Genomic DNA, 27,538 nt, shown 5'->3' with positions numbered 1-27,538 from the left:
TGTACCCTTTGATGAAGGTGGCCAGGGTATAGCCAGGCAGTTAGTCAACCCATTTCTGAAAGAGTCTACTTGCCACAGGGTTGCCAAACAATTACTTGGTGTCGGAAAGATGGGAGTGGAGAGAAATACAGGGGTTGAGGCCAGGTCCGGAATTGAAGCATTTCTTTTGCAAATTGAGCACTGTGGAAAATCCAGCAGAGCAGGCTTTTGGCCCTGCAGTCCACAAGGCTGCCATTAATACGTAGTCTGTCAGCAGGCGTCACATCTCACACGTCAGAAGAACCCAAGACAACCTAAAATATTGCTGTAACTTAGAAATTTCAAATTGAACTACTTGACATGCAGTCTAAATGTCTTTTGGCAGTGTCCTCTAAAAGGGACCGGCACTTACTGGTATGGTTCCTGAGCTCTTTGTTTAGACTTGGAGCTCAGCGCCTTCTATTAGCAAAGCCCATGGTCTGGAGTTATTTCTCTTCCCACTCTCACCATTCAAAAAATTACTACATGGTAACCTTCTTCAGGGGCCATGGACACCCTCTTCTGGTCAGTTAGAAGAGAACTTACCATTGTTAGGATTTACCGGAAGTGGTGCAAACACTGGTAAAAAAATAGAGGAAATATTCTGATGTGACTGAGAGGGCATTTGCCTTTCTACAATCACCAAAAATCCACTTCTTCTCATTATGAAAATTAGTGACCTATTTCCTAACAGATCAGGCTATTCTTTTCAGATTCCCCACATTTGTGACCTAGTGACATGGTCTGGGACCACTTTAAGGAAGAGTGATTCAGTGAGGCTTAGTAAATGAGGCAATGAGGTCGGTCAGATGGAGGAAAGCACTGTTTGGTTTGCATACTGAGCATTGTGTGAAGCAACAGAGCCCAGTTAAGACCATGGACTTGGCCACGGGACTCAGTTTGAATGCCAGTTCCACCATGTACTGGCTGTAGGACCTCAGATAAGTTACCTAACACCTTCAAGACTGTTCCATCAAAAACGTGATTCGCAGTATTCCCTCAAAGGGCTGTTGAGAGGATGAAAGGAGTTAATACTGGGAAAAGGCTTAGAACAATGGCTGTCACAGAATAACCGGCACAAAAAGGAAGCAGTAGGCACCTTCTCCTAACACTAGGATGGTCTCTGGCTCCACGGGGAGGCTCTGCCCCAGATCACACCAACCACCCCGAATGGAGGTTTTTACTAGTAACTCCCTCCTGCAGGTTAGGTTCTCCAACCTTCCTGGGCAAACCCATGAGAACACCAAGCAATACTATGGGCTTGGCTCTTTTTCTTTCTCCTATGCGTTGGGCAAGTCATGAATTCCTTATATACCTATTCTCAAGTGAGAGACAGCATTTCAATAATCATTTTATTAGTTACAGAGGAATCTTCACTAGTATTTACATAGTGCAAAAAAGCTGTTATTATCCCTAAAATGTGATATAACAATTATCCTTCATAGAGCAAAGAAAAACAAGATACAAATCCCTTTATGTTATAGTTTATACTAATTTTGCTAGTTTATTAGAGCATTACAATTAACACATTAAATTATAAATTTATGTGGTATATTTAGAAATTAAATTACAAAACAATACAAATACTTTGAAGGTGTGGTGTGCCAACCAAGTTTAAAATTTATGATTACTTAGGAATCAGGTATTAGAGCAGCCAAACAGTTTGGCTGATTCTGTGATGTGCATAAAGGCTGGAAGAGGTAAGGGAGAAGATGCCTGTAAATAACTTATTTCACAGAAAAAAATTTAAATCAAAGAATGATAAAGTTTTTAAACAGAAAAGTTAAATGTTCTAACCTGTTGGCACAACATACAGTAAATACTTAAACGACAGGTTTTTAAAGCAAACAGCAGCTTTACAAACAGTAACACTTATTTATACATATATTAAAGTAACAATGTGTTACTATTTGACATTTTCATGTGAAACAGCTGAAAAATGAATGTAGAGTTCACTATTCATTTGCACATTACAATTACCACCCAGCCCACCTCCCCCAGCTTATTAAGAAATCAGACAAGTACATTATTTGGATATTAATTTCTCAATATTTAAACTATGTAAATTCCTTTTCACTAATTCTTTTCCAAATACTGAAAGCATATAAAATACCATCTCTGCAAAAAATGACCTCCACTCAAAGCCATTAAAAACTTCTCAATGTATAACATTATTTTTCCCATGTTTAGTTAGAAATATATTACATCATTTACAAATATATTGAAACCAAAACTTAAGCTATTATGAACCTTTGTCTTTTGAGAAGTGATTCTCACAGTAAACAAACCTACTGAAGCAGAAATCTAGTTCTGGAAGTGCAATTCATATTGTAATTCAGATATTTGTGTACTGAATGAGAAATCTAGTATTAATTATTGCCAGTAATACCACTTCTACACACTAAGAAAAAAGTCACTATGGTTTTTATTTTTTGCAATGATGAACCCTACTCTTACCATTAGATCTCTCTCTAGGTCCAAACATTAGATCTCTCTCTAGGTCCAAAGAGGCACTGACCTCAGACCACACCCCCAAAGACAAAAAACACACACACACTTCCTCAATCTTCACACCTTCTCCTGTATTTAATATACACATATTCCAGAATTTATCTAAAGGAAACAAATTATAAAGACATTACTAATATTTACTTAGTGTATTTCAACACAGTAACATTTCCTCTAATAAACTTTGGGCTTTCCTGTGGAGGTGACCTGTCTCATAGAAAAGGCTGTGGTCCCTTAGGTTTGCTGGCAGGGGCACTGCCCGTGCAAGAGCGTTTACTGAACATGTGATTAAACACTTGTAAAGTCTGTAGCAAAAAGAAAAGTTATGGGTGTTTCGAAGATTTCCTCAACTTCTCTTTTGATACAAATGTCAAAAATCTAAAATGACAATTCTCACTCAGAAGAGATATAAAATGTAAGAAACCTTTGAAAAGCCACTGCGTCGATCAAGAGTTCCTGAATCACTGACACCAAAGGAAATCTACAGCATTAAAAAGTATGAAAAGCTTTTAAGTTTACTTTTGTCAGTAGTTCAAAAACTCTATCATTTCTTTAAGCCAACTAACATTTCCAAACGTGTAGAGACAGTAAGATCTGCCACATATAAACCCATGATTATTATGCCTGAGGCTTCCTTCTCTCAACGCCGTGTTCCTGTCGGTACCGGACGCTTTGCGCCCACGGTGTCGAACCAGAGGACGAGTTAGACAGGTCAGCACAGTAACGTCCCCTTTCAGCACACTGATCAGGTTGACAGACTGATGTTTTCTACACAGCAATGCTCAAACTTCCACAATTCACAAATACTAAATCATCAATCAAGAATCTGATCTCTCCAGTAATTAAATGCCAACATTATAAAACATCAAGAATAGCACAGCAGTCCCAATGAATTCAGTAAAGAATCCGCCCAATTCTTCCCTCCTGCCTCTTCAAGGCAAAGCCTGCCCTACAAAACCAGGGCAGGGAAAATAGCCCTCCCTCCTTGGGTCTGTGCCGCTCATGGGAGCTTATAAGTGTAAGGCTGGAGCATCTGTGCGTGTGTTGGTCAGTTGGGGGTGGAGCTGAAGACAGGAAAGCAGGTAACCTGTAATTCTCCCACTGTTACGTAAACTTGTAAAGGCTGCTTGCTACCAAGTGGTGACTGACTAGTGAATAAAACATTTAGCTCAGTATTTCTCCCAAGCAGGTATACGCATTCCTAGAGAAGGGCAGGGATAAGTAAGAGTGATCAAGTATTAATACCTGTGCACAGCTGCATACTCTAAATCATCTGATAGTTTCAGCACAATTAGAACAACTTGCTCTTTTCTTCAAAACTTCCTCTTCCAGCCCTTGATTACCAGGATACCATCACACGTCAACGTGAAGTTCTTTTCCCTGACCTCCTATCAGTAACTATGGTTAGTGCTACATGGCAAGTGCTTGAGGCAAGGGGCAAAAAATATATATATTTTTAAAGGTGAAACGGTTTTCCACTCAGGACAAATTTGGATAGCCCATCAAATCCACATCTCAAAGTGAGAGTCCTGAATCAGAAGCATGCAAGAAAATACACCAGTATAAGACTTAGTTTCTGGATCATTTACATATAAGAGCTGCAGTCATACAATCAGTTATTTAATGTTGAAAACCTGCCTAACTTTATGTAAATATGAGTATGTACAAAAGCATTCCTGAGGTAAGAAGCAAATGTGAGACAAAACCTGGAAGGTCCTGCAATGGGTGACGTTTCACTGTTAAAACACCACCTGCCACGCCCCCCAGAAAGGCCACTCTAATCATGGCCGCCCCTTTGCTCACCTAAGTACTGAAGGTTCCGTTTTAGCCCATCCCAATTTTGGTCGATTACAGTGATCAGCAACTTCTGAAACAAGCATTTGTGCGCCAAAAAAAGTTGCATCAATTCTTAACACAAAACACCTTGTGACTTAAGTTATGCTCATTTTTTAAATTTTCTAACTCTATCACCAGTTCTTTGAAAGAGGCCCAAACGTCTTAGCCAGACCGGTTAGAGTGAAAGCAGTCTTGAAGCAAACATTGATAACTGCTTCTGTCCTTAGAACCTTGATCTTGAACTTTCAAAATGACTCTAAATATTTTAAACTTGTTCTCTTTAAAACTTGGTCTTGTTCTTTTTTAAATCATTATTTTCCAAAACAATATAAGCTGAAACAATTCTGAATTTTTCACCCAGTTCTCAGAAAGACACTGAGATGCTAATTGAAGCTAAGCTGTAGATCATAACAAATCAAGTAAAAGACAGCTACAAAAATATTTCTGTCAGGAATTAAATACATATATTAAATATTGGACAGTGCAAAATGTTGAGATGAAGCATATAAGTAATGGCTGTAACCCTTACACAGCTGGAGACAGAAAGCTGGCATTTCCTGAGTTAAAGATTTGGGGGCGCATAATTCGAGTTGGAATGCTGGCTGTCCAGAGGGCTGCAGCTGCTGGGCTTCTGCTGCTCTGGACTTACTTGGTGGTCAGCAGTCCAGACCTCAGTGTCCATCCCTGGCTCCAGCACCTCAGGCACCTCTGCTTCCTCTTCCCCACTCTCCTCCACATTGTCTTCCTCAGAACCATTAAGGGTTTTCCCAAGCTGAAGAGTTTCCATCGTTCTCTGGGTCTCAGAAACCCAAGACTCAATTCTACTATTGAGCTGTACTTCTACAGATATGGGTTCATGAGTATAATCTTCCTCCTCCTCCTCATCTTCATCCTCTTCTTCTTCAAGCATGCCAGGTACAAGAGTGCTGGTGGTGCTAGTGATGGAGGAATTCAGAATATCTCGGCAGCTGCCATCCAGAGAGCCGGTTTCGGTGCTCTGCTGGGAGGCCCATTCCAGGTCATCTGGCTTCACTTCCTCTTTATCACTCACTGCCAATTTCCCAGGGTTTGGAGCTGAGGTAGTACTGCCTGCAGCCACTGTCAGGGATTGCTTACTGACAGGGGCTGTGTCAAATGGAAGTTTACTGGACTTTTCAGATGAGCTGTGTTTACAGGGAACCTCTCTCTCATTTTCTGATGTTTCCAGTCCATCTGAAGTTTCCACCATGTTTCTCCAATTCGTTTCTGCAAATATCAAACAGAATTTTAAAAAAACAGAACACTGTTTCATAATCATGCAACCTGTAAAAGAGGGAAGAAATTTACTGGCTCATCAACTGACCGAAAAAACTATAAACTTAAAGTTGTTTACTACTAATTTAGATGTTATAAAAAGAAAACAATTCTTTACTTTTTAAAAGATATTATTTATTTTTAGAGAGAGCAAAAGAAAGGAAGAGAGGCAAAAAAAAAACCCAATGATGCACAAGAGATACATCAATCAGTTGCCTCTTGCACATCCCCAACTGGGGACCTGGGCCACAACCCAGGCATGTATGTGCCCTGACTAAGAATAGAACTGGTGACCTTTTGATTCACAGGCCAGTGCTCAATCCACTGAGCCACACCAGCCAGCGTGAGAAAACAGTTCGCAAAAATGTACATTGAAGATAAATGATGAGGCAAAAATCAAGTATGTTAATGTTGAGAATACAGATCTTACCTCAATAGGAGCTCACTGACGCTCATGTATCATATTCATGTATTCATGAAAAGCAATGAATGCCTTGAAGTGTACTGGGCTCAAGGATCCACAAGTCACAGACGGCAGAGCCAAGATGTCCAGCGGAAACAGTTCTGATCTGACAGACTTGTACTGTGCTCTCTCAGCAGGTTATCTGAGAACTATCTTTTGGCCTGAAACTGGACTAGTGTTTCCACAAACGCACAGAAGCCATCCATGCATTCCTAACATTTGTAAAAATCTGTTTCATAATATATGTGGCTTGACTTACTAAGTGACTTAGAGAAACAAAAAAAAAAGTATTATTGCCCTGGCTGGTGTAGCTCAGTGGATTGAGCTCAGGTCTGCGAACCAGAGGATCACGGTTCGATTCCCAGTCAGGGTACATGCCTGGGTTGCTGGCCGGTTCCCCAGTGGGGGATGCACTAGAAGCAAACATACATTGATATTTCTCTCCCTCTCTCCTTCCCTTCCCCTCTAAAGATAAATAAATAAAATTTTAAAAAAGTATTATTATATATAATACAGTGGGATAAGTCTAAATATTTTTAATGACAGTAAGTCAGTTTAGAACTAAAAATGTATATACTAGGAATCAGAAGACACAGGACAGCTCTCCTACCCCCCTTTCTTTTTATCCCACTTTATTTTTCCGTTTTATTTATTATTGAAATATAATTGACATATAACACCTTAGTTTCAGGTGTACAAACAACATTACGATTTGATATTTGTATAGATTGCAAAATGATCACCACAGGAAGTCCAGTTAACTTCTATTACCAGACATAATTACAAAATTATCTTTCTTGGACTTCTGCCAAGATGGCAGTGTAGGTGGAAACACTGTGCCTTCTCACACAACCAGGTTTAAAGACAACAAAGCTTTAGTAACAAAAAACACAGCCAAAACACAGAAAATTGAACTATACAGAAGTCCAACAACAACGAACCATTCAGCCAGACTGACAGACCAGCGAAGGAGTGAGCAGTGAGACAGACCTCATAGGCGCCAGCAGCAGGAAGCAGCACTATTGCCCCTCTTTGACCCCACCCCCACATACAGCATCACAACCCAGCCACTGGGTCACCCCGCCCTGGTGGACACCTAAGGCTCTACCCTTCATACTTAACAGGCGCGAACAAACCAAAACATGGCTCAAGAAGACCTCAAAGCCCCGGAGCCGATAACTCTAAGCAACCAAGAAATAGCCAAACTTTCAGATGCACAGTTCAAAACACTGGTGATCAGGATGCTCACAGAACTGGTTGATTTTAGTCACAAATTAGAGGAACAAATAAAGGCTAAACTAATTGAAATGAAGGGAAATGCACAGGAAACCAATAGTGATGGGAAGGAAACTAGGACTCAAATCAAGGGAGTGGACCAGAGAGAAGAAAAAAATGACCAAACAGAAAAGAATGAAGAAACAAGAATTCAAAAAAAAATGAGGAGAACCTTAGGAATCTCCAGGACAGCTTTAAATGCCCCAACATCTGAATTATAGGAATACTAGAAGGGGAAGAGAAAGACCACAAGTGGAAAACTTATTTGAACAAATAATAAAGGAGAACTTCCCCAATCTGGCAAAGGCAACAGACTTTCAGGAAATGCAGGAAGCTCAGAGAGTCCCAAAGAAGTTGGACCCAAGAAGAAATACACCAAGGCACATCATCATTACATTAGCCAAGATTAAAATGAAGAAAAGAATCCTAGAAGCAGCAAGAGATAAGGGGACAGTCACCTACAAAGGAGTTCCCATCAGACTGTCAGCAGATTTCTCAAAAGGGACCTTACAGGCAAGAAGGGGCTGGAAAGAAGTATTCCAAGTCATGAAATCCAAAGACCTACATCCAAGATTGATCTATCCAGCAAAGCTTTCATTTGGAATGGAAGAACAGATAAAGTGCTTCTCAGATAAGGTCAAGTTCAAGGAGTTCATCACCAAGCCCTTATTATATGAAATGTTAAAGGGACTTATCTAAGAAAAAGATGATAAAAAAGATGAACAGTGAAAGGACAGCAAACTCACAGTTATTAACAACCACACCTAAAACAAAAGCAAACTAAGAGGACAGCTAGATCAGGAGTGAACCATAGAAATGGAGATCACATGGAGGGTTAGCAACAGGGAAGTAGGAGGAGGAGAAGGGGGAGAAGGTACAAAAAATAAGTAGCATAGACAGTAGGTAGAAAATAGATGGGGAGGGTAAGAATAGTAGGGGAAATATATAATCTAAAGAACTTGAGACACATGGTCATAAACTAAAGGGGGGATGGTGGGGGCGGGGGTGTGCAGGGTGGAGGGGAATGAAGGGGGGAATAGAACAACTGTAATGGCATAATCAATAAAATATATTTTTTAAAAATTGTCTTTCTTGTGATGAGGGCTTTTAAAAATCTACTCTTAGCAACTTTCAAATACGCAACACAGTATTATTACCTATATTCACCATGCTATAAATTATATCCCCATGACTCATTTCTCACTGGAAGTCTGTGCTTCTGGACCCCTTTTATACACTGCACCCAACCCCCTTCTCTCGTGGGGTTATTTTTTGTTTTTGGATTCTACATAAAAGTGAGATCATATAGTATTTATCTTTTTCTGTCTGGCCTATTTCACTTAGCATAATGTTTTCCAGGTCCATCCATGTTGTTGCAAATAGCAAGGCTTCATTTCGGCCATTCTTTTTTATGGCTGAATATCCCATTGTACATATGAATATATTACATCTTTATTAATTTACTGAAAGATGGACACTTAGGTTGTTTTCTTATCTTGACTATGTAAATAATGAAGCAATAAACATGGGGGGGTGCATATATCATTCTAAGTTAGTTTTTTGTTTTCTTGGATGAATACTCAGAAGTGGAATAGCTGGACCATATGACAGTTCTATTTTTAATATTTTGAGGATCCTCCATACTATTTCCCACCATACTATTTTCCATACTGGCTGTACCAATTTACCTTCGTTTCAATTTACAAAGGATTCCCTTTGCTCCACATCCTTGCCAACATTTGTGACTTTTTTTTGTGTGTTTTTGATAATACCCATTCTGAGCAGTATGAGGTGATAATCTCATTGTGGTTTTGATTTGCATTTCCCTGATGATTAATGATGGTATCTTTTTTAAAAAGATTTTATTTATTTATTTTTAGATAGAGGATAGAGAGAGAGGAAGGAAGGGAGAAAGAAAGAGAGAAAAATCAATGTGCAGTTGCCTCTCACATGTACTGGGGACCTGGCCTGCAACCTAGACATGTGCCCTGACTGGGAATCGAACCTGTGACCCTTTGCTTCACAGTCCTACGCTTAATCCATTGAGCCACACCAGCCAGGGCTGATGGTGAGCATCTTTGATGTACATGTTAACCATCCGTATGTCTTTTCTTGAAAAACGTCTATTCAGATGCTCTATCCATTAAAATTTTTTTCTGCAATTGAATTGTTTATGAGATCCTTTTTATTCTTTGAGTATTAACCCCTTACTGGAAACATGATTTGCAAATATTTTCTCCCATTCAGTAGGTTGCCTTTTCATTGTGTAGGTGGCTGATTTCCTTTGCTGTGCAGCTTTTTGTAGTGCCACTTGTTTTTGTTTTCCACTTGTTTATTTTTATTTTTTTAAATAAAAATCCCCTTCTGTTTGCATTATAGGTGCTGTTACATTTTACAGGTACAGTGATCCAGCTATAGTGGTAAAGTAAGCCCATTCATATTAATTAATATATTCAACTTGATTGTCCCCTATCAACTATATAATACAGAACACACTTTCTGTACTTGAAATCAGGGTGTGTGGTTTGGAACATCCTTTTATGCAGCTACTTCAATGTGTAAAACAGATCCTTTCTACTCTCTCTCCTACTTCATGAAAAAAAACTCCTCCTATATGTTCACTGACAGTTAATAACATTTTTCGCAATCTCAAAGCAGAAGAAATCTTACAGTAATCCTTCATCCTACCTTTCTCCCGTACAATATGCCTTAATTCCGCTGAACTCACAGCTGTACCATGTCAATCCTAGCTCAAAAACTACTAAACTTAGCCACTTCTACCTTAGCTTAAGTCTTCTTTACCTTGCTGTAAAGATATCTACGGTATCTTTCTAACTGGTTCTGTGAATTGATCACATCACCATCTTATGGGCCTTCTTTTACCCTAATAATCCAAACCCCTTTGCTGGCCAAAGCCAAGTCCTTCATGTGTGACCCATATCTATCTCCGCGGCCCCATTCATTTTGGCCCCCAGCCATGCATTCCATGCTTAGGATCATACTGATCTCTCTCTGCTCCCAGAAGTCATACTCTTTCTATTTACAACTGTCTGCTTTGTATAAGCAGCTCTTTCCGTACGAGACATTTTTCCTCCTTTACCTTTTAGACTCCCACTCATCCTTGCTAGCCACACTTAGATATCAGTTCCTTTGGGAAGCTTTTCCTGACTTTCCTACGAGAGACAGCTACTACCTTGAACTGACAACACTTTTCGCACATACAGTTCAAGGCACTTGTTTTGTGTTTGCTGTGTGCCCCTTCGCACCTCCTCATTCCCACTCCTGCTCATCGGTGTGTCCCTATGGTTGGCATAGTTAAGTGCTGGGCTGGGCGGGGAAGACTAAATAAAAATTTTCACACATGCATCATGCAAAAAAACTTTTAAAAGACCTAACATTTTTAAAAACTGCAGTGGCACATTCATATATCCTTCCAACAATTTCTTCCTCCTTCAAAAGTACTGCAAGAATTCCCTTGGGGTCTTGGAAAAGTCCCACCTCCTCCCTGACAATGAGTCAAAGAACAGGAAAAACAAAAGAGGTCAGTAGATGGAGCAGGGCTGACCTCTCTGAAGACTTAGTCTTGGGCATTTACCTACTAGGTAGGTGAAGCAGAAAGCTTTGGAGAGGAAAGGGAGATACAGCCTCGGAAGCAGAGATAAGGAACCCTGCAATTAGCCATCAAGAGTCTTGTCCCAGCTATCAAAGAGCCACTGAGATTACATATCCACAGGGGAAAGCCAAGGCTCCCACCTTAAAGTATTAGGTGAAGCTTGATCAACAACTGATGAACATGCAAACATACCAACATGGTAGGGAGAAATATAGGAGGTGTAAGAGTGCCATCTTGCTCTAGGGGACAGAAGCAATCTGACTGGAGGATGGAGATGGAGGCACAAGGAAGTGCTGAATGCAGGCAGTGTAAAGCCAGAATAGAACATCTAGAAGTTCCCCTCTGAAGAAGAGATTAGGAAGCAAGTTCAAGGCAGAATCAACAATCTCAACAAATCTGGAAATAATACTGATCCAAACCTACCCTGCTTCTGAATGTTTTATTTTAGCAAAACTTATTCAGTAAAGCTCTTCTTTGCTTATTACCCCCTTCTATGCTTTTCTGCTCTGTTTGCCGGTGCTTTGTGGTGTTATCTTTTTTAAACCTTTCCAGTCATTAGTGGGTCTGTCAGAGGATTAGGTGTGCGTATTTCACCCTTCATTCAGCACGCACAAGCAAGCTGTCCGTCTTAAATAATTGTATACAGTAGAGGAACAAGTAACTGAGACCAAGAGCCTACAGAGGAAGAAGTAGTGGCAGAGAATGAGCAGGAAACTCAGGATGAATGCACTAGACATTGAAGTTGTCCTCCCCTCGTAACTGCTTACCAAATACCTACTGTTTGGTCCTACTGAGAATTCATTCAACAGGGAGGAAATGAATATCACAGTGGCTAACAGTGCAGATTCCAGAGTCAGACTTACTACTGTGACAAGCTATTCATCTCCCTTTGTCTTAGCTTCCTCATCTATATAAAGTGATACAATATTTATCTCACAAGGTTGTTCAGAGGATCAAATGCCTTAATATTTGTGAAGTGCTGACAAAAGTGCTTAGCACACAGTAATAATTCAGTAAGTGAGCTATTATTATACAAGGTCTGTCTGGAAAAAAATCCAGCCATGGTTGATGTAAGAAGAACGATTTGTGGGACATCAATGTAACCTGGCAGCCAAAGAGAGTGGACTGGAATGTGCATGTGTGAACAATGGCAACTTCCTGTGTACCAGTCGGTGGGGGCAGTAGATGCTGCTGAGTGAGCATGTGTACTGTTTAACCGTCACATACAAAATAACTGAGCGAGAACAATGAATCTGCATCAGATTTTGCGTTAAGCTTGAACATTCCTCAGTGAAACCTATTGAGATGATTCAGAAGGCCACAGCTCTGGGCAACCGGTGATTTGGCAGCTTCATCATGACAACACATCCACTCATGCATCGAGTCTCATGCAGAATTTTCTTGGCAAAACATCAAATTCCCCAGGTGACTCAGCCCCCCTACAGCACAGATTTGGTGCCCTGCAACGTCTGCCTTTTTCCAAAACTAAAATCGCCTTTGAAAGGGAAGAGATTTCAGACTGTCAATGAGATTCAGGAAAATATGATGGGGCAGCTCACAGTAACTGGCAGAAAACTGTGTTAAGTCCCAAGGTGCCCACTTTGAAAGGGACTGAGGTGTCACTGTCCTACGTACAATGTTTCTTGTATCTTCTTCAATAAATAACTCTATTTTTCATATTACATGGATGAACACCTTCTGGACGGACCTCATATATCAAGTGCCTATCATGTGCCAAGTTCCTGTTCTCAAAGAACTGAGTTTATTTGGGATTTATGTTTGACACTTTGTTTCACATAAGTAAACTCAACTCAGGTGGAAGGAAAAGATATGCAAAGAAAACCAGGGGTACACAGAGGACAACAAGACTGGACTATCATAGAGCACCTCTTTCCCAGACTTCGTACCTTAAAATGTGGAAATCAAAAGAAAACATTTTAGAAATTTTGCACCAGGATGACAAGAAAACACTGCCTGCTACCAACCAAACAGTCATTACCCATTTTCTTCCTGGCTAACAGAACTCCCAGACTTGGAATGGACTTGAACCTAGTCCCAGGGAATAAATTAAAATAGTTCCTATACCATCACAGTTGTCCCATTCCCCTTTGCCAAATATTCTCTTGCCCAAGTCTCCCTTGCTTGCAATTAAAAGTGAGGACATGATTAGCTCTAGCCAAATAAAACAAAAGGGGAAGTCTTTTGTAAACTTCTCCTTCACTGACATTAGTAGCATACTGCCTGAACCTCCTGCTTTTGACTACTGTTGTGCTGCCCAGAGCCACAGCATCTATTTTGAGCATGAGATGATAAGCGTAAGGACCCACAGACTGAAAATGAAAAAACAGAAGGAAGGAAAAACCTAGAGATCTTGATGACATTGAAACATAATTAAATATTCTAATTTCTTAAGCCACATTAGTGGGTTTTATTTGTTGCTGAATGCATTCAATACAGATAGAATAACTTTTTATGCTTTGTTCTAAATGTTATTATGATTACTTTCACTCAATTTTGTTCGTGTCCTGATAAATCTGCTCATCTTTAAGGTTCTAAATCCTTTCTTGCAATTCAACCATTATTAGCTCACAGAGTTTTTACTTTGAATGGAATTTTATAGATGACCAAGACAAAACTCTCCTCATTGTACTAAAAAGGAATCTGAAGCTCAGAAATTAATCAATTATGCCTAAATCCCCCAGGGAGAGTGTGAAAAAGCCAAGGCTTCAATTATTAAACACTTAAAATCTGGTGTTTTTTGAAAATATTTCCTGAATCTCTGAGAATTTCTTTTCATAACTTTTCTATGTACCCAAATGAAAATCATTGCCATTTACCCAAAACCGTAACTTTATGAATTTATTTTGCAGTCTGTCCTTGAGATCTGGTGTATTGCTATATAAAGTGACCTCATTTAAAAAGTTGGCACTTTACCTTCTTTATTTTCAATTAGCATCACTCCCGCCTAAGAAACACAGCTGCCTCTAAGCCAAGCCCACCCACTGCTGGACCAACAGCTTCTTAGGGGCCCGCAATAACTTGCTATACTGCCTACGGTCTGTAGCATCATTAAAGCATCCCTAACATTTCCCTACAGTGACAGACCAGGAAGGAGAGTGTGAGAGGAAAGGAGGAAAATGAGGACTCAGTTTTCTACATGTTAAATTTTAGGTGTGAGTAAGTTATTTGGTAAATCCTCAGATAGATTAAAAAGAGAAAAGAAGAAATGATGAAAAACCAAGTTGAGGGAGGAGGCTATACTATTTTTAAAAAGAAAAAAACCCAAAAGAGTTCAAAGTATGATAGAAATGAAGTATTCTAGTTCAAAAGCAAGGGAACTGCTAAGATACAGACAGAGGGCAGTTAATAATACTACTTCAAATATATCACATCGATGTATTTCAGTTTCTTTCTGACTACAGTAAGATTTAACAGGAGTGTCATATGTCTAGGTTTTGTAAGCTTCGAATGAATATTGTTCAGGTCTTCTGTTTATTTAATAAAAACAAAATTTTAGTAACAGAGTATAAAATATTACAATAAAATGTCTCAGAATTTACTAAGGTATACGTCATGAGTATGGTACATTTTGCTTTTTAAATCCTTTGGGATTTTTCTTTTCTTTCTTTTTGAAGATTATGGAAATATGACTAATTTTCAAAGTCTCACAGAAAGCCTCAGCCACCAACAGTCTCCTAATTTAAAGGCTGGGTTTACCGCAATTTTGTAAACTAAAATTTTAAGCCAATTTTGAGTAATCGCTAAGATAAAAACAAAAGGTAGCATGTAGGAGAGTCATTTTCAAATGATCTTAATGAAAAAATTATTTCAAAATGTAATTATTGGAAACAGTACCTAACAACTCACCGTATTCCTTCTCGTTTACTTCAGAGATGGGTTCGGAGATCACGCTGCAGAAAGAGATGGCGCTGGCCGCCGACGGGTTCCGGGAGTGCCCCATGTGGTGGGGCGGCCTCTTCACGTTCTTCAGGGCCTCCTCCGCCTGCTCCTGCTCCACCGCCGCAACCATGTCTTTATACGCTCTCCTGGCTTCCTCGGTGAGTTCTACTAACTTACTGAACAGGCTCTAAAAAGGAAGGAATTTTGACTAGTCCATTTTTTGTTACAATTTCTATTCCTATTATTAGCAATATGGATCTCCACTGTTTCAGAATTAGATACACTTTCAATCAGCACAAATTCCAAACAGTATGGCAACCACAGAACCTTATAAAATACCCTGCAACTTATATATATTATTTATTTAATTCTCACAAGACTGAGGAAATTTCCTGATTCTATACTAGTTACTAAATGTGATATTAAAAGTTCTTGTAGAGTTTATCAATAATCCATCAGTGTTGTCATAAAATACTGTAGAATCAACTTCATAAAAAAGTCTTAAAATACTGTATGTTAATAAGCTAAATAAATGATCAAGTATTACATAGTTGAACCCAGAAGAAAACACTGACAGAAATAGCAGCTTAAAAATCTTTTTAAAATACTGTAGAATTAATTTATGTAAAGGTTTCAACACTAAAAAATCAAATATAATACTGAAAAATTTTCCACTTATTCTTGGTCAGTCATCATCTCACTTCTTCCAATGCTTCACCATAACACTAGCACCTGTCAACACGCTGTCTGGGGGCAGGGTCGGGGAATGAAGAAGGGTGTGCCTTCCAAAGTCTTACCTCAGCGCCAAAGTAGTTGAAGATTCCCACTACACTGACAGGAACCAGCTTGTTCACACAGCGTCCTAGGGCTTTCCTTCCCAGGGCAAACACAAAAGGGATTTCTTGTTCCCGTGCCATGGCTATAACATTGTAGAGCGCCTCATCCAGGCCACCTGAGAAAGTCAGTGCACACAGAGGGGTTTTAATACTTCCCAAATAGTGCTACTTTGGCACCCAACAGTTAAAGCATAAAACACAGCAGCAAAGGATTCTATGAAGGCCTGTGGCACTTATGCCATTCCATACCTTTTCCTATTTGAATTTGTACTACATATGGACATATAGACATATTTTCTTTCTCCCCAATTAAATTCCAAATTCCTAGTATTTTTGTCTCTCCATAGGATTTAGTGTAGAAGGAATCAAATTTCAATACAATAAACACTTGTTAAAAGAAATTAATGAGGATTATTAACAGGGGCTGATTCCTTTAGCCAATCTCTCAGTAGAAGTAGCAACCCATCACATGTATTTATATTGTCTGTTACTGTTTTTACTGGTATTGCTCCCCTATGGAGAACATGCCTGGTACTGCTACTTTATGCATCTGCCCACCCCAGAGTGGCTACTTCGTGAAAAAGGACAAATACGGGTACACAACATCGTACAAAGTACAGGAAGTTCTGTATTAACTGCTGGTTTCTGAGGGGCAAATCTCCACCACAATCAAAAGAAGAGGGCTCTCAAAGAAAGGTAACATAAAAATGTAAAAAAGTAGATGATTTTGCAGAGGTAAAAAAATGCATTCTCGCTGGTCCCTACTCTCATTACAACAGAGGGCACATGCAGTTGGCCCAACTTACCTCCTTCCTCAGTGTTCGCAAGTGGGGGTTTTCTTTACAATCCAATCTCAATTGTACTACTTAATTTCGTGTACTGAAATAGATTTTCTTCCTTCATGCTCAATATTATGTTTTATACCTATACTCTGCTAAATCATATGAATTCCACTTCAAAATTCACTGTGTGAATTTTGAATTCTATTATACTAAATAGGTATATCAAAACACTTCAAGTAAAAAATTCGTACCTTTGGACTGAATTTTTTCACAGTTAGGAGAAATTATAACACACTTGATCTTGTTTAACTTCATATGTTTGGTAACCTCCCTCAGCCCCATAACCAGCCGTCTCCTTGCTTTTGCTCTTACAGGGTCCTTCTGATAGATGCGCTCCTGGAAGCTGACAAGCTCTTGAAGAAGAAGAGTCACACATTCATCAATCTCTTTACAGAGGACCTGATTACAATACCTGTAAAGGAAACCAAAAATAAGTCAGTTTGTCCAAATTTACTTTTCTGTAATTATAAAATTACTTTGGGAGAAATAGATCTAGTAAGAGGTTTTCATAAAAAATTAAATCTTTAAAATCTCTTATGCCTTTAGCCAATTAGAAAAACAGAAGAGTTTTTCTGAATTACAACAAATTGGCTTTTACATATCAGATAGCTAAACCTCAGGGAAATACTATCCAAACTCCCAATTATTAAATTCCAAAGGATATCGAGCAAATGTTAGCCTGCTGAATTAGATAAAAAAAAATAATAATATTTTTGGTATGGAGATATAAGGTTATTTCATTTCAGTGAATATTAAAGATGCTTCTAGTCGGAAAGAGATGAAACTTTGCACGTGCTTACAGCATATGCTAACGCAAACAATTCATCCTCCACTCTTGGGTAAGTCACAGTCTCCGGGCATTGCTTTCCTCAGCCACAATTACACAGAGTTATAACTAAGATGGCCTCAAAGGTCCCTCTAACTCCAAAAATCTACAGCTATGGGGGATAAACTCAGTAATTGAATTCAAGCCAAAACTTAAGAGGAAAAGCGACCAAATGAAGCTCTTTGTGATATTTTACAACTACAATGCAAAAAAATAGAAAGGAAATAAGCATGAGACCATTATAGTACTTAATTTCAGGAATAAGGAAGTCATCCGAGTTTGTTTATGTATTTTTTAAAAACTTTTCTCTATTTATTTTTAGAGAGAGAGGAGCAGGGAAGGAGAACAGGAAGAAGAAAACATCAGTGTGAGAGAGAAACATCACTCGGTTGCCTCATATGTGCTCTGAGCAGGGACTGAACCTGCAACCCAGTCGTGTGCTCTGTTTAGGAATTGAACCAGTGATCTTTCAGTTTTGGGGACAATGCCCAAATAACTGAACCACACTGCTCACAGCTATTTATTCTTAATATACTCTACTTTTCTAGTTCTAATCCCTAGTATCTACCATTAGCAAGTACTTAACAAGGAAAATTGGTATAATCTCTAATCTAGGAATAAGCAGGTAAGCAAATTTCTACTTCTAAATTACATTACAGAGTGGAAAAATCTAGGCCTCCCCTTTGTGTGTACGTGTGTGTGGGGGAGCTCCACTGCTTTGGGATTTTTTTATGTTTATGTAAAAGATGTTTAAATAAGTACAAGTATGACACTGCTTCAGAAGGGAAGATAAAATGAGACAGACTGAGGAAAGACGAACTACTTAAAGTATGCAAAATTAAAGAACAGAACATCAAAAATGCAATTGTCTTCATTCTGTTTTTCTTTAAGTTGTTTATAGCATTTTATTCTCTGCTAGTTTCCTTTGCTTCGCATCTATTACTTGACATTTATTGACTCCCCAAATCAGGACAAGAAGTATTTGCTCAAAAGAACAGTATAAAGAAAAGAACAGAACAAACCAATGTGCTTTGGATTCACTTTTACTTACTCAGGGTGAAGATTTTACTTTCACCCTGAGATTTGTTCGTATGTCATTTTTAAAGGTAAAATTAATTCATCTGCACAAATGTTTAAATCCCCAAATCCTTCAGGGCAGTAACTGTTAGTTCAAGATTATTCACCGATGAGCAACTGAAAACTTGAGAAATACCTGCTCGAAAAACAAACAGCTTTGTGTAATAGGTTCACTTCATGTAACAGGGTCTTAGAAACTTGGTATGAATTGGTTATAGGATTTTTTTTGAAGTGCCAATAATATAAACAAAACAGTGGAATCACTTGGAGAGAGAAAAATCTCATAGTTTGTCATTTTATATATAAGATGTAAGAGGCCAAACTTCCAGGCTATAAACACTATTTGACATAAAAAGTCTATTTACAGTCCACTCATTTTCACACGAACACTGATGGCTGATGGAAGGCAAATGCTTTAAATATCATGAAACCAGCTATTAAACAGAATCTTAAACAATGTAAAGGTCTTTTAGTGTTTTGTCTGCTCAACCTACCAAGTAATAATGACAATACTATATTCAGAACTACAACCAAGGTACTTAAACTATTCAACTTCAATAATGAGGCTAATACTTACTCTCTAAATCTTTTGCTGTGGATTTTGGTTATTGTTGAAGATGCCATCGGACTGCCTATCCCAGAACTAGCTGGAGAGCCTTGGGACACAGGTGTCATACAGTATGGAGAGTTCTGACTTGCTGGAGAGAGCGAAGTGTCACTGGGCATGCTCAGTCCAGTATCTGCAGAGATGCGGGGTGAGAGTAAAGACTTTAGAAACTTCCAATACTGAAAAACTTTACTGAAATCAATATAATCAGTACAACTTAGAATGGCAGCTGTCTTTTTATCACTTTGAAATTCTCCATAAGCTAACATGGTTCATATCACAAGTAAACATTTCTTGTTTACTCTATATAACATACTCTACAAAAATGAATTCTTCCTATTACCTTCTCAAAATATACTTAAAAAAAAAATGAAGCATGGCCTATAGGTCTCCACAGAAGAGGGAAGGCCAAATTATCTAAAACATATATTCCTAGCAGAGTTAAATGGAAGAACAAAGCATTAGCTTCTATACCAGACCATCCTGTTACCTATCTGCTTCACCTCTGTTCTCCCCCCTATTTCTTAGAAATCATTGTTAAAACTGTATAAAAATTCCCACCGCTTCTGGCAACAGTGGTTCTACCTCACCCTTTCTCTCTGCACCACTCCGGGCACCCTCCTTGCTCCTCTTCCTTGGCCTTTGCTTCTGTGCTCAGGCAGCTGCATTTTCAGATGTCACCTCCTAACTCACCTGCCTCCTTCAGTTACTACTTCTTTCCTGAACACCTAGAGTCAGGATGAGTTTGTATTTGTGTATCCAGTCCATTAATTAGCAGTTATACATACAGTTTCTTATCTCCATACGTGATAAGATTCTTGTAGCAAGACCAGTCTACTATATTTTCTGACCTTCCCATTCCCACTCCAGTTACTGAAGTACACATAGCAAATATTAAATAAACACCTTCTGAATGAACAGATGGGTAAATATGCCTAAATACAAAAGCAATGACATTTAATTTAGAGTAAAGGGGAATCCTAACCAAATATGTCCTAGCCGAACAATCCTCAGAAGTAAATTCATTTCTCTAAACCCAATGGAACACTGCTACTTAATCTATATATAAATCAGAGTTGAATGGTTGAAAAATATTGAGGAATAAATATATAACAGCAGAAAAAGGGACCTGCCAGGTCTTTCCTAAAATCTTACAGTAGTGTAATTTTAGAAGGAATCTACAGTTTTGCTGAGGTCCCAACTGGAATCATAAATGCTGGCAACTGCTTGGGGCTGAATCTCAGTGACCAACTGGATTGTGCACTATGACAGGCTTTGAAATTCTCTACTCATTGTGGCACATGCATTAACTCATAAAAGCCAAGAAAGACAGTCAAGAAAATAATTCACTTAAAAACAGTACTGTGAAGAAGAAGAACCAGTGTTCCAGATATAAAAGAAGACAAAATGAAAAGAACTGAAACAGTTGCAGGAGATGCATAGGTGAGATGATACTTATGAAGTTTTACAACAAACTCAGGATTTAAGTCTCAAAAATGCCCCAAACCTACCATATAACACTGTTCCCTGCTTTTTACATATAGCCCTACAGAAGCATATTTAAGAGAAACCACTCTCAAAGCTAAATATAAAGCAAATTCTCCAATTAGGAGAATAACTACTAATGACTTACCTATCAAGTAAAATACTCTACACCACTCCACGGAAACGGGGAAAGGGGTAATCTTACCTTCCTGGGAAACAATCTCCTGTGGCAAATCATCAATAAAATCTAAGTGCATTTCTACTGGTTCCTCAGATCCCAAAAGATTGTGGTCCACAGTTAAACGGCCCTTCTTTTCCTCTCTCTCTTTCAAAATAACCTAAAAGTCATTACCAGTCTTTAATTACTGATCACTCTTTAAGTATTTACTGAATAATTTAAACGTTCACTATTACATAGGTACAGCGGTTTACTTAAAAATGGACATGAGGATTTTGGATGGCTATGTGTTTAGTTGGCTACATAAAAACTGACTAGCAAAAAGTTAAATGTAATTTTAGTCACCATAGCTGGAGATACTATATCCGAAATAAAGAGAGGTAATTATGCTCTATTAATACTATATGTATCTACCATATCTACTTCAGTCTTTATACTGGTTCATAAAAACCTACAGTTTGCCTGAAAATGGATGAAATAAAAAGTCTAGAAACTGGGTCATTCAGTTCCCTTAGATTTACATTTGCCAGTCTTCAATTATTTGGACAGGGTTACCTCCCTCTAATAACAACACTGAGGTCAATAGAGCAGTGCTGTTATTTACCACCTTAGATAAAGATGATGAGGGTAAGGTTTGCCTAAAACTACATAACAAGCCTTAAGTTAGTATCAGAATTCACTTCTCATTCCCAGTGTCTGATGTTTTGGGGTCCTAAATATTTTAACTTTTTAAAAGATCCTCCTATAGAAAAAAAATCATTCTCTAGAGCCCTGTTCAACACAGAAAGATAACCAAGATGCTGATGACATATCCCCAGTCTCAAATTAACTAGTTATGGCCTTTACAATGATGCCAATGAACATTTTACAATAATATGTTTGCTAAAACATGACATTACTTTTGCAAAACAGACTTAAACCTTTATTTATCCTGCAAAATAAACATCCCAGGTTTTGCTTTACCTTTTTAAGTGCAGTGGGCCGTTTTAGTTTTACAATTTCCTTCTCTTTTCCTTTTTTTGCTTTAGAGGAAGTAATATCCAAAGAATTAAAGGATGTCAAACAGGGCTGACTTTTGGTTAAAGGTTGTCTGTTAGTAGAGTCTTTAGTGTGAAAAGAAGCTGCAGTGACCACTAAAAACAAACAAGAACATTAGTTTTACAACTACAGCCAACTGTCTATACTTAGAAATCTTCTAATGCTAAGTCTAAAACACGAGGACATGTTCTTCTTGCGGAAAAATAGACATCAATTTGTCAGAGCAGCACATGCCCTCAGTACAGCTTTGACCCATTCTTTTAGTCTCCATATGATAAAGACAGAGCCAATGCAATTAATTAATTCAGCAATCCAAAGTAGGGATATTTAAATTGTTAGTTCTAGTCTACTGCAGCAACCATCAAGCATCTCAATTCTTGCAACTGGTTTCCCATCAGAATCGCTCCACCTCTGACATTTGCGAACCCTGCATGTCCCCTCATTTTACTGAATCTGCCTTACGTAAGAATCACCCTTACATGTAGTCTCTCACTCCTCTCCTCATTTCAGTCTGTCAGAGAAGAATCGGCCCCTCCCCCCACCACTACATTCTCCAGTGGCTACCCCCAAATCCTTTAGCAGTCCTAAACCTTTAAAATCTCAAACCTCTCACTCTAATAGACAAGCTTTTCCTGCTACTACTCTGAGAAGATATTGGGTTGGCCCCAAAAGTCCATTATGTTTTATCCATACAATGACTCTAGTAGTGCTTAGTTGTCTTTAACTTCATTGCAAACAATTTTGTGAGACTATATTGTGACAGCTGTCGTATCAGTGTGCATTTAAAAAACTAACATCAAAATTGTTGAATTTTTGTGCAGCCATTTTAATACTGCAGATGGAAGAAGATAAACAATATTTTCAGCATATTATGCTTTATTATTTCAAGAAAGATAAACACAACTTAAATGCAAAAAAAAAAGATTTATGTAGTTTATGGAAAAGGTGCTGTGACTGATAAAATGCGTCAAAAGTGGTTTGTGAAGTTTCTCGGTACCACTGACCTTTTGGTCAAATAATTCTTCACTGTGGGCTGTCTGATGCACTGGAAGGTGTTTAGCAGCAACCCTGGCCTCTACCCACTGGAAGCCAATAGTGGGAGATAGCTGACATACTCCAAATATCCAAATCAATAGTTATCCATGAAAATAAAAAATGCATCTTTTGTTTTACAGAAAAAACGTTAACGGACTTTTAGGCCAACCAATACTATCCAATATAAACTCACAAGCCACCTGACCTTATAATCCTATTTTAGGATTAATTCCTGGAGGATCTTGCTCCATCCCTTCTCCCTTACATCTTTCAAGTTCCTTATTAATTCCCAACTCTTTTCCCTAACTCCCAAAGAAACTAAAATCTCCTCTATCTGCCCTGACTGGTGTAACTCAGTGGATTGGGTGTCCTTCCACAAACTCAAAGGTTGCTGGTTCAATTCCCGGTGAGGGCATATGCCTGGGTTGTGGACCGGGTCCCTGGGTTAGGGTTATACAGGAGGCAATCAACCAGTGTTTCTCTACCTCTCTTTCTCCCTCCCTTCCCCTTGATCTAAAATAAATAAATAACATCTTTAAAAAATAAATAAGTAAAATCTCTTCTATATTAAAAAAAAAAACCCGAACAGGCAAATCAATAAAACCCTTCCCCTGACTGGCTTCCCCTCAAGCGAAGGCACCCCCCCCCCTTTCCCTCCGTGTTAAAATCCTCAGTAGTCTGTGTTCTCTTCATATCTTCCCAAATTACTGCAATCTGGTCTCTGTCCTACCCACTCTCTTGAAACTGCTACTGTCAAGATCATGTATAACCTTGCCGTTGCCAAATCTCAGTCTCGAGTCTTCACTCTATTGTTTTTTTCACCATTTGGTACCCAAAACCACATCCTCTTCCCCCAAATTAAAGCCTGCCTTCTGTAACTTAACACTCTCCTATTTTCAACGTTTGGCTGCCTCTTGAGCACCCCCTACTGAAGACCTGGCCGGAAACCCGGGCATGTGTCCTGACCGGGAATCCAACCAGCAATCCTTCAGTTCACAGGGCAGTGCTAAGTCCGCTAAGCCACACCAGCCAGGGATCACTCCCCTATTTTCTTACTTTTTCTCAAACCTACTTCTCTGGTTCTTCTTCCTTTTGTCCTTTAAATCTGAGCATTCCTCAAGGCTTTATCCCTGAAGATATTTTTTTAAATTTTTATTTCCCCAACAATCTTATGTATCAATATTTCCACAGCTACAACTGTCTGTATTTGAAATACACTGATCTAAACTGCACATACATACATAACTAAAAGTTACATGGGAACCAGCAGGATCTCTTTAACTAGCACTTCAAATACAACAAGGCCAGAGTCTGTTGTTCCCAACAGAATTTTAGCTTCGTGATCCTTATTTTATTAGGTATCATTACAGCCTTTACCACTATCACAATTCTTCATGCCAGAGAGTTTGCAGTCATCTTTGATATGTTTGTACATTCCATCAGGGGGGAAAAAATCAAACAAAAAACCCTTATCAATCACTTACAATCCTTTCACATCTCTAACATCATTTCATACTGTTTTGGGACTTCACCCAAAAGTTGACTTCTTTGTAATTAACACTTCCCAATTTAAACACTGCTAACAGATTAGAGATTAACCTCATTTCTACTGGTCAAGAGTCCTCCTCCCCTTTCAAACACCAGTCCAAATGCTGTAATAAATGAAGTCATTTATGTTTTTAATTATTTTTAATATAGCTTTATTTACTTGTTTGTTTGTTTATTCATAGAGAGAAGGGATGGAAATGAGAAACAGGGAGAGAAACACTAATGTGTGGTTGCCTCTCGCACATCCCCTACTGGGGACCTGGCCCACAACCCAGGCACGTGTCCTGACTGGGAATCAAACCGGCAACCCTCTGGTTCGCAGGCTGGTGCTCAATCCACTGAGTCACACCAGCCAGGGCTGAAGTCATTTAATGTAACATCCTCCCCTCACCTTCCTATTGACATAGATTACCTTCTCTTCTAAAAGTTCATAAAACTTTGCTGGTACCTTTCCTTAGGAGCTACTTTTTATTAGTCACTGTGTACATCCTTCTCACTGACAAAAATATAAACATATTTTAATATCTGTAATTTCAGTTTCGGACCCCATGCTTGCATGTAGATCTTTACATCTGTATATATTAACATTTACTAAGTGAATCTAAATTGTACCAGTAAGCCATGTAAAGTATCACAGGTCAACAATCTCATCTTCATAATAATCAGTTAACATTTACTGAGTGATTATAACCCCCACACACTTCTAAGCACTTTACATACATCATCTCATTTACTCCTCAAAACAATTCTTAAGCAGGGACTATCATTACTTTCATTTTTAATGTGAGGAAACTGAAGCAAAGGAAGGTTAAATAACTTACTAAGAAAACAGATGGAAAAACAGAATTTAAACCCAGGCACCTCAGCTTCAAGCCCTGCTTGCAGCCACTAGGCACACTGCCTCCAGAGCACTGCTGACTCAGTTCCATTCCCTACAGTCCTTTTTCTCAGTGAGATATTAATGCCACTCCCCAGCTGAACACCATGCAACTCTAAAGCTTAGTATGCATTCAATATGATTCTTACTAATAGTTACTAAAAGCTAAGTTTTAACCTGGATGGGCGACAAACTACAGATTTAAGCATTTTGCAAACAGGATTAAAGTCATACATTGTTACTTATCTTTTCATCTAAGACCAACAGATCCTTTTAAAGAAACAGAAAATTCACTCATCTCTCTCAACATCTGTGCTGTATGGCTGGTGCCTTTACCTTCCCTTTATCTTATCCCTCATATTCTAAATCAAGGGCTATCAACAGAAATGAGGAAGCACATCAGAGCTGCTGAGCTCTAAATGAGACAAGGTTTGCTAAACTATAAGCTACTGTTTCAGGAGCAAGCTAGATCATATTCATTCATTCATATTCTCTCTCTCTCTCACACACACACATACACAAAAACACACACGTTTTAACTTAGAGAACCAAATTACTTTTGTTACTTCAACCTTTAAAAAAGAAAAAAACTTGGTTGGTTGGTTCAAAATGTGTATCAACTGACATTTGAACAGAGACCTGGAAAACCAAAGGGGACAAACTATACTGATATCCAAGGAGAGAGAGTTCCAGGTAAACAAAATAGCACTCACAAAGATACCGAGCAAGGAGCATGCTGGGTGTGTCTATGGAACAGTGAAGAGAGCTAACTTGACTAGAACAGTGTAGCAGGAGAGAATGGTGATAAGGGTAGAAAAATAATAGGACAAAGTAAGACATGGACTTAGCAGGGCTCTGGCTTTACTCCAAGTGAGCTGAAGAGTAGTGGAGTGATATAATCCACTGTGTGTGTGTGTGTGTGTGTGTATAGTAAATATATAGTATACTCACCTGATGACATGTTTATTGATTTTAGAGAGAGGGGAAGGAGGGAGAGAAACATCAATGTGAGAGAGAAACATCAATTAGTTGCCTCTTGTACGTACTTTTATGAGGGACAGAATTCGCAACCTAGGCCTGTGCCCTGACTGGGAATTGAAGCAGTGACCTTTCAGTTTACAGGATGACATTCCAATTGAGCCACACCAGCCAGGGCAAATCCAGCTTATATTTAAAAAGATCACTCCTTGTAAAATGAACTGGGGTTAGGGGTAAGGAAAGGCTGGGGCTAAGGAAGAGGCTGCTATAGTATAGTGCAATGGGGCTACTAGGGTAGCAAGAGAGGAACTGTGACAGGACTCTGGATTTTTTTATATACATATTATTTAGATTAGTAATATCCAAAATAAATGACCAAAGCCAAACAGCAAACTGCTCAGACTAATGGTATCACCTGTATATGACAGAGGTCTGGTGTTAGTAATCTGCCGTGCTTTCATAGCCTGTTGCTGTTTTTCCAGAGCTGCTAACATGTCCCCCAAGTCCAGCTGCACAGGTGTCTTACTCTTTTTTCCAGCGGCCTTTGATAAAGCTTCCTGCAAGGTAAATGAAGAAAAAAAATAATGTTTTGTATGAAAGTGTGGCAATTTAAGATGACTGCATTTGTCACTACTCTCCATCACTGCAAGCCTACTAAATAAACTACTACATTTGTTCATAAAAATGAATATATATACCTGTAACTTTTTTTGCTCCATACTTATTTCTGAATATTCTTGAGCTGTGGCAAGGGCTGCTGCTAAAGCTTTCTTCTTCTGACTTTTTGCACGTTTAGGAACGGAGGTTGTAATGGGAATTGGAGTCTGAACTATATTGATTGGTGAGTTTTCCGGTAAGTCATCCAACTATAATGATCAGAGAAAATCATTTGTCAGTGATTCCATGAAAATCTAATAACAAGAAAAGACAATCGAGAATGCGGGATATTCTACAGAATAACTAGACTAGACTCTTCAAAGAATTCAATGTCATAAAGAATAGAGTGAGGTGGTTGGGTCCATTCTAGACTGAGAAATAATAAAGACAGAACGGCTTAATGCAACAAGTGATGCTCATCTGCACCCAGGGATGAAAACTAAGTAACTCCAAAGTGAACTTTTGCAACAACTGGGGAAGTTTCAGTAGGGACTGTGAGTTGTATGATGTCATTTAGTTAATGGTATTTTCTCATGCACAATGAAAGATAACTTTCCTCAGCGAGTGTCTTGTTCCGGCTATGTTGAGAAGAAACATTAAATACTAAAGGTGCCATTATATACTATGCTGCCCCACATCCTTACACTT

General features: G+C 38.7%; 1 protein-coding gene across 5 annotated transcripts in view; it reads right to left on the bottom strand.

The window, feature by feature from the left end:
• Positions 1-1,490: 1,490 nt before the first annotated feature.
• The window catches only part of SECISBP2L (SECIS binding protein 2 like), a 49,900-nt gene continuing 23,852 nt past the window's right edge, over positions 1,491-27,538 (bottom strand). For 4 of the 5 annotated variants that reach the window (XM_053670045.1, XM_053670044.1, XM_037156437.2 and 1 more), the window contains 9 exons: positions 26,932-27,099; positions 26,649-26,790; positions 21,721-21,890; positions 20,785-20,917; positions 19,065-19,227; positions 16,776-16,996; positions 15,704-15,858; positions 14,874-15,093; positions 1,491-5,607 (listed from right to left, as the gene is read on the bottom strand). In XM_053670045.1, the coding sequence (XP_053526020.1) occupies positions 4,925-5,607; positions 14,874-15,093; positions 15,704-15,858; positions 16,776-16,996; positions 19,065-19,227; positions 20,785-20,917; positions 21,721-21,890; positions 26,649-26,790; positions 26,932-27,099 (2,055 nt within the window). In that variant the 3' untranslated portion in view covers positions 1,491-4,924. The remainder of the gene's footprint in view (positions 5,608-14,873; positions 15,094-15,703; positions 15,859-16,775; positions 16,997-19,064; positions 19,228-20,784; positions 20,918-21,720; positions 21,891-26,648; positions 26,791-26,931; positions 27,100-27,538) is intronic. The other variant, XM_053670047.1, reaches the window with a different exon arrangement.

Source organism: Artibeus jamaicensis, unplaced genomic scaffold (assembly GCF_021234435.1).
Source record: "Artibeus jamaicensis isolate MK-2021 breed Jamaican fruit bat unplaced genomic scaffold, CSHL_Jam_final contig_548, whole genome shotgun sequence".
NCBI classification, from domain to species: domain Eukaryota; kingdom Metazoa; phylum Chordata; class Mammalia; order Chiroptera; family Phyllostomidae; genus Artibeus; species Artibeus jamaicensis.
Note: the sequence above shows the minus strand (reverse complement) of the source record. Positions and strands in the feature narration are given on the sequence as shown.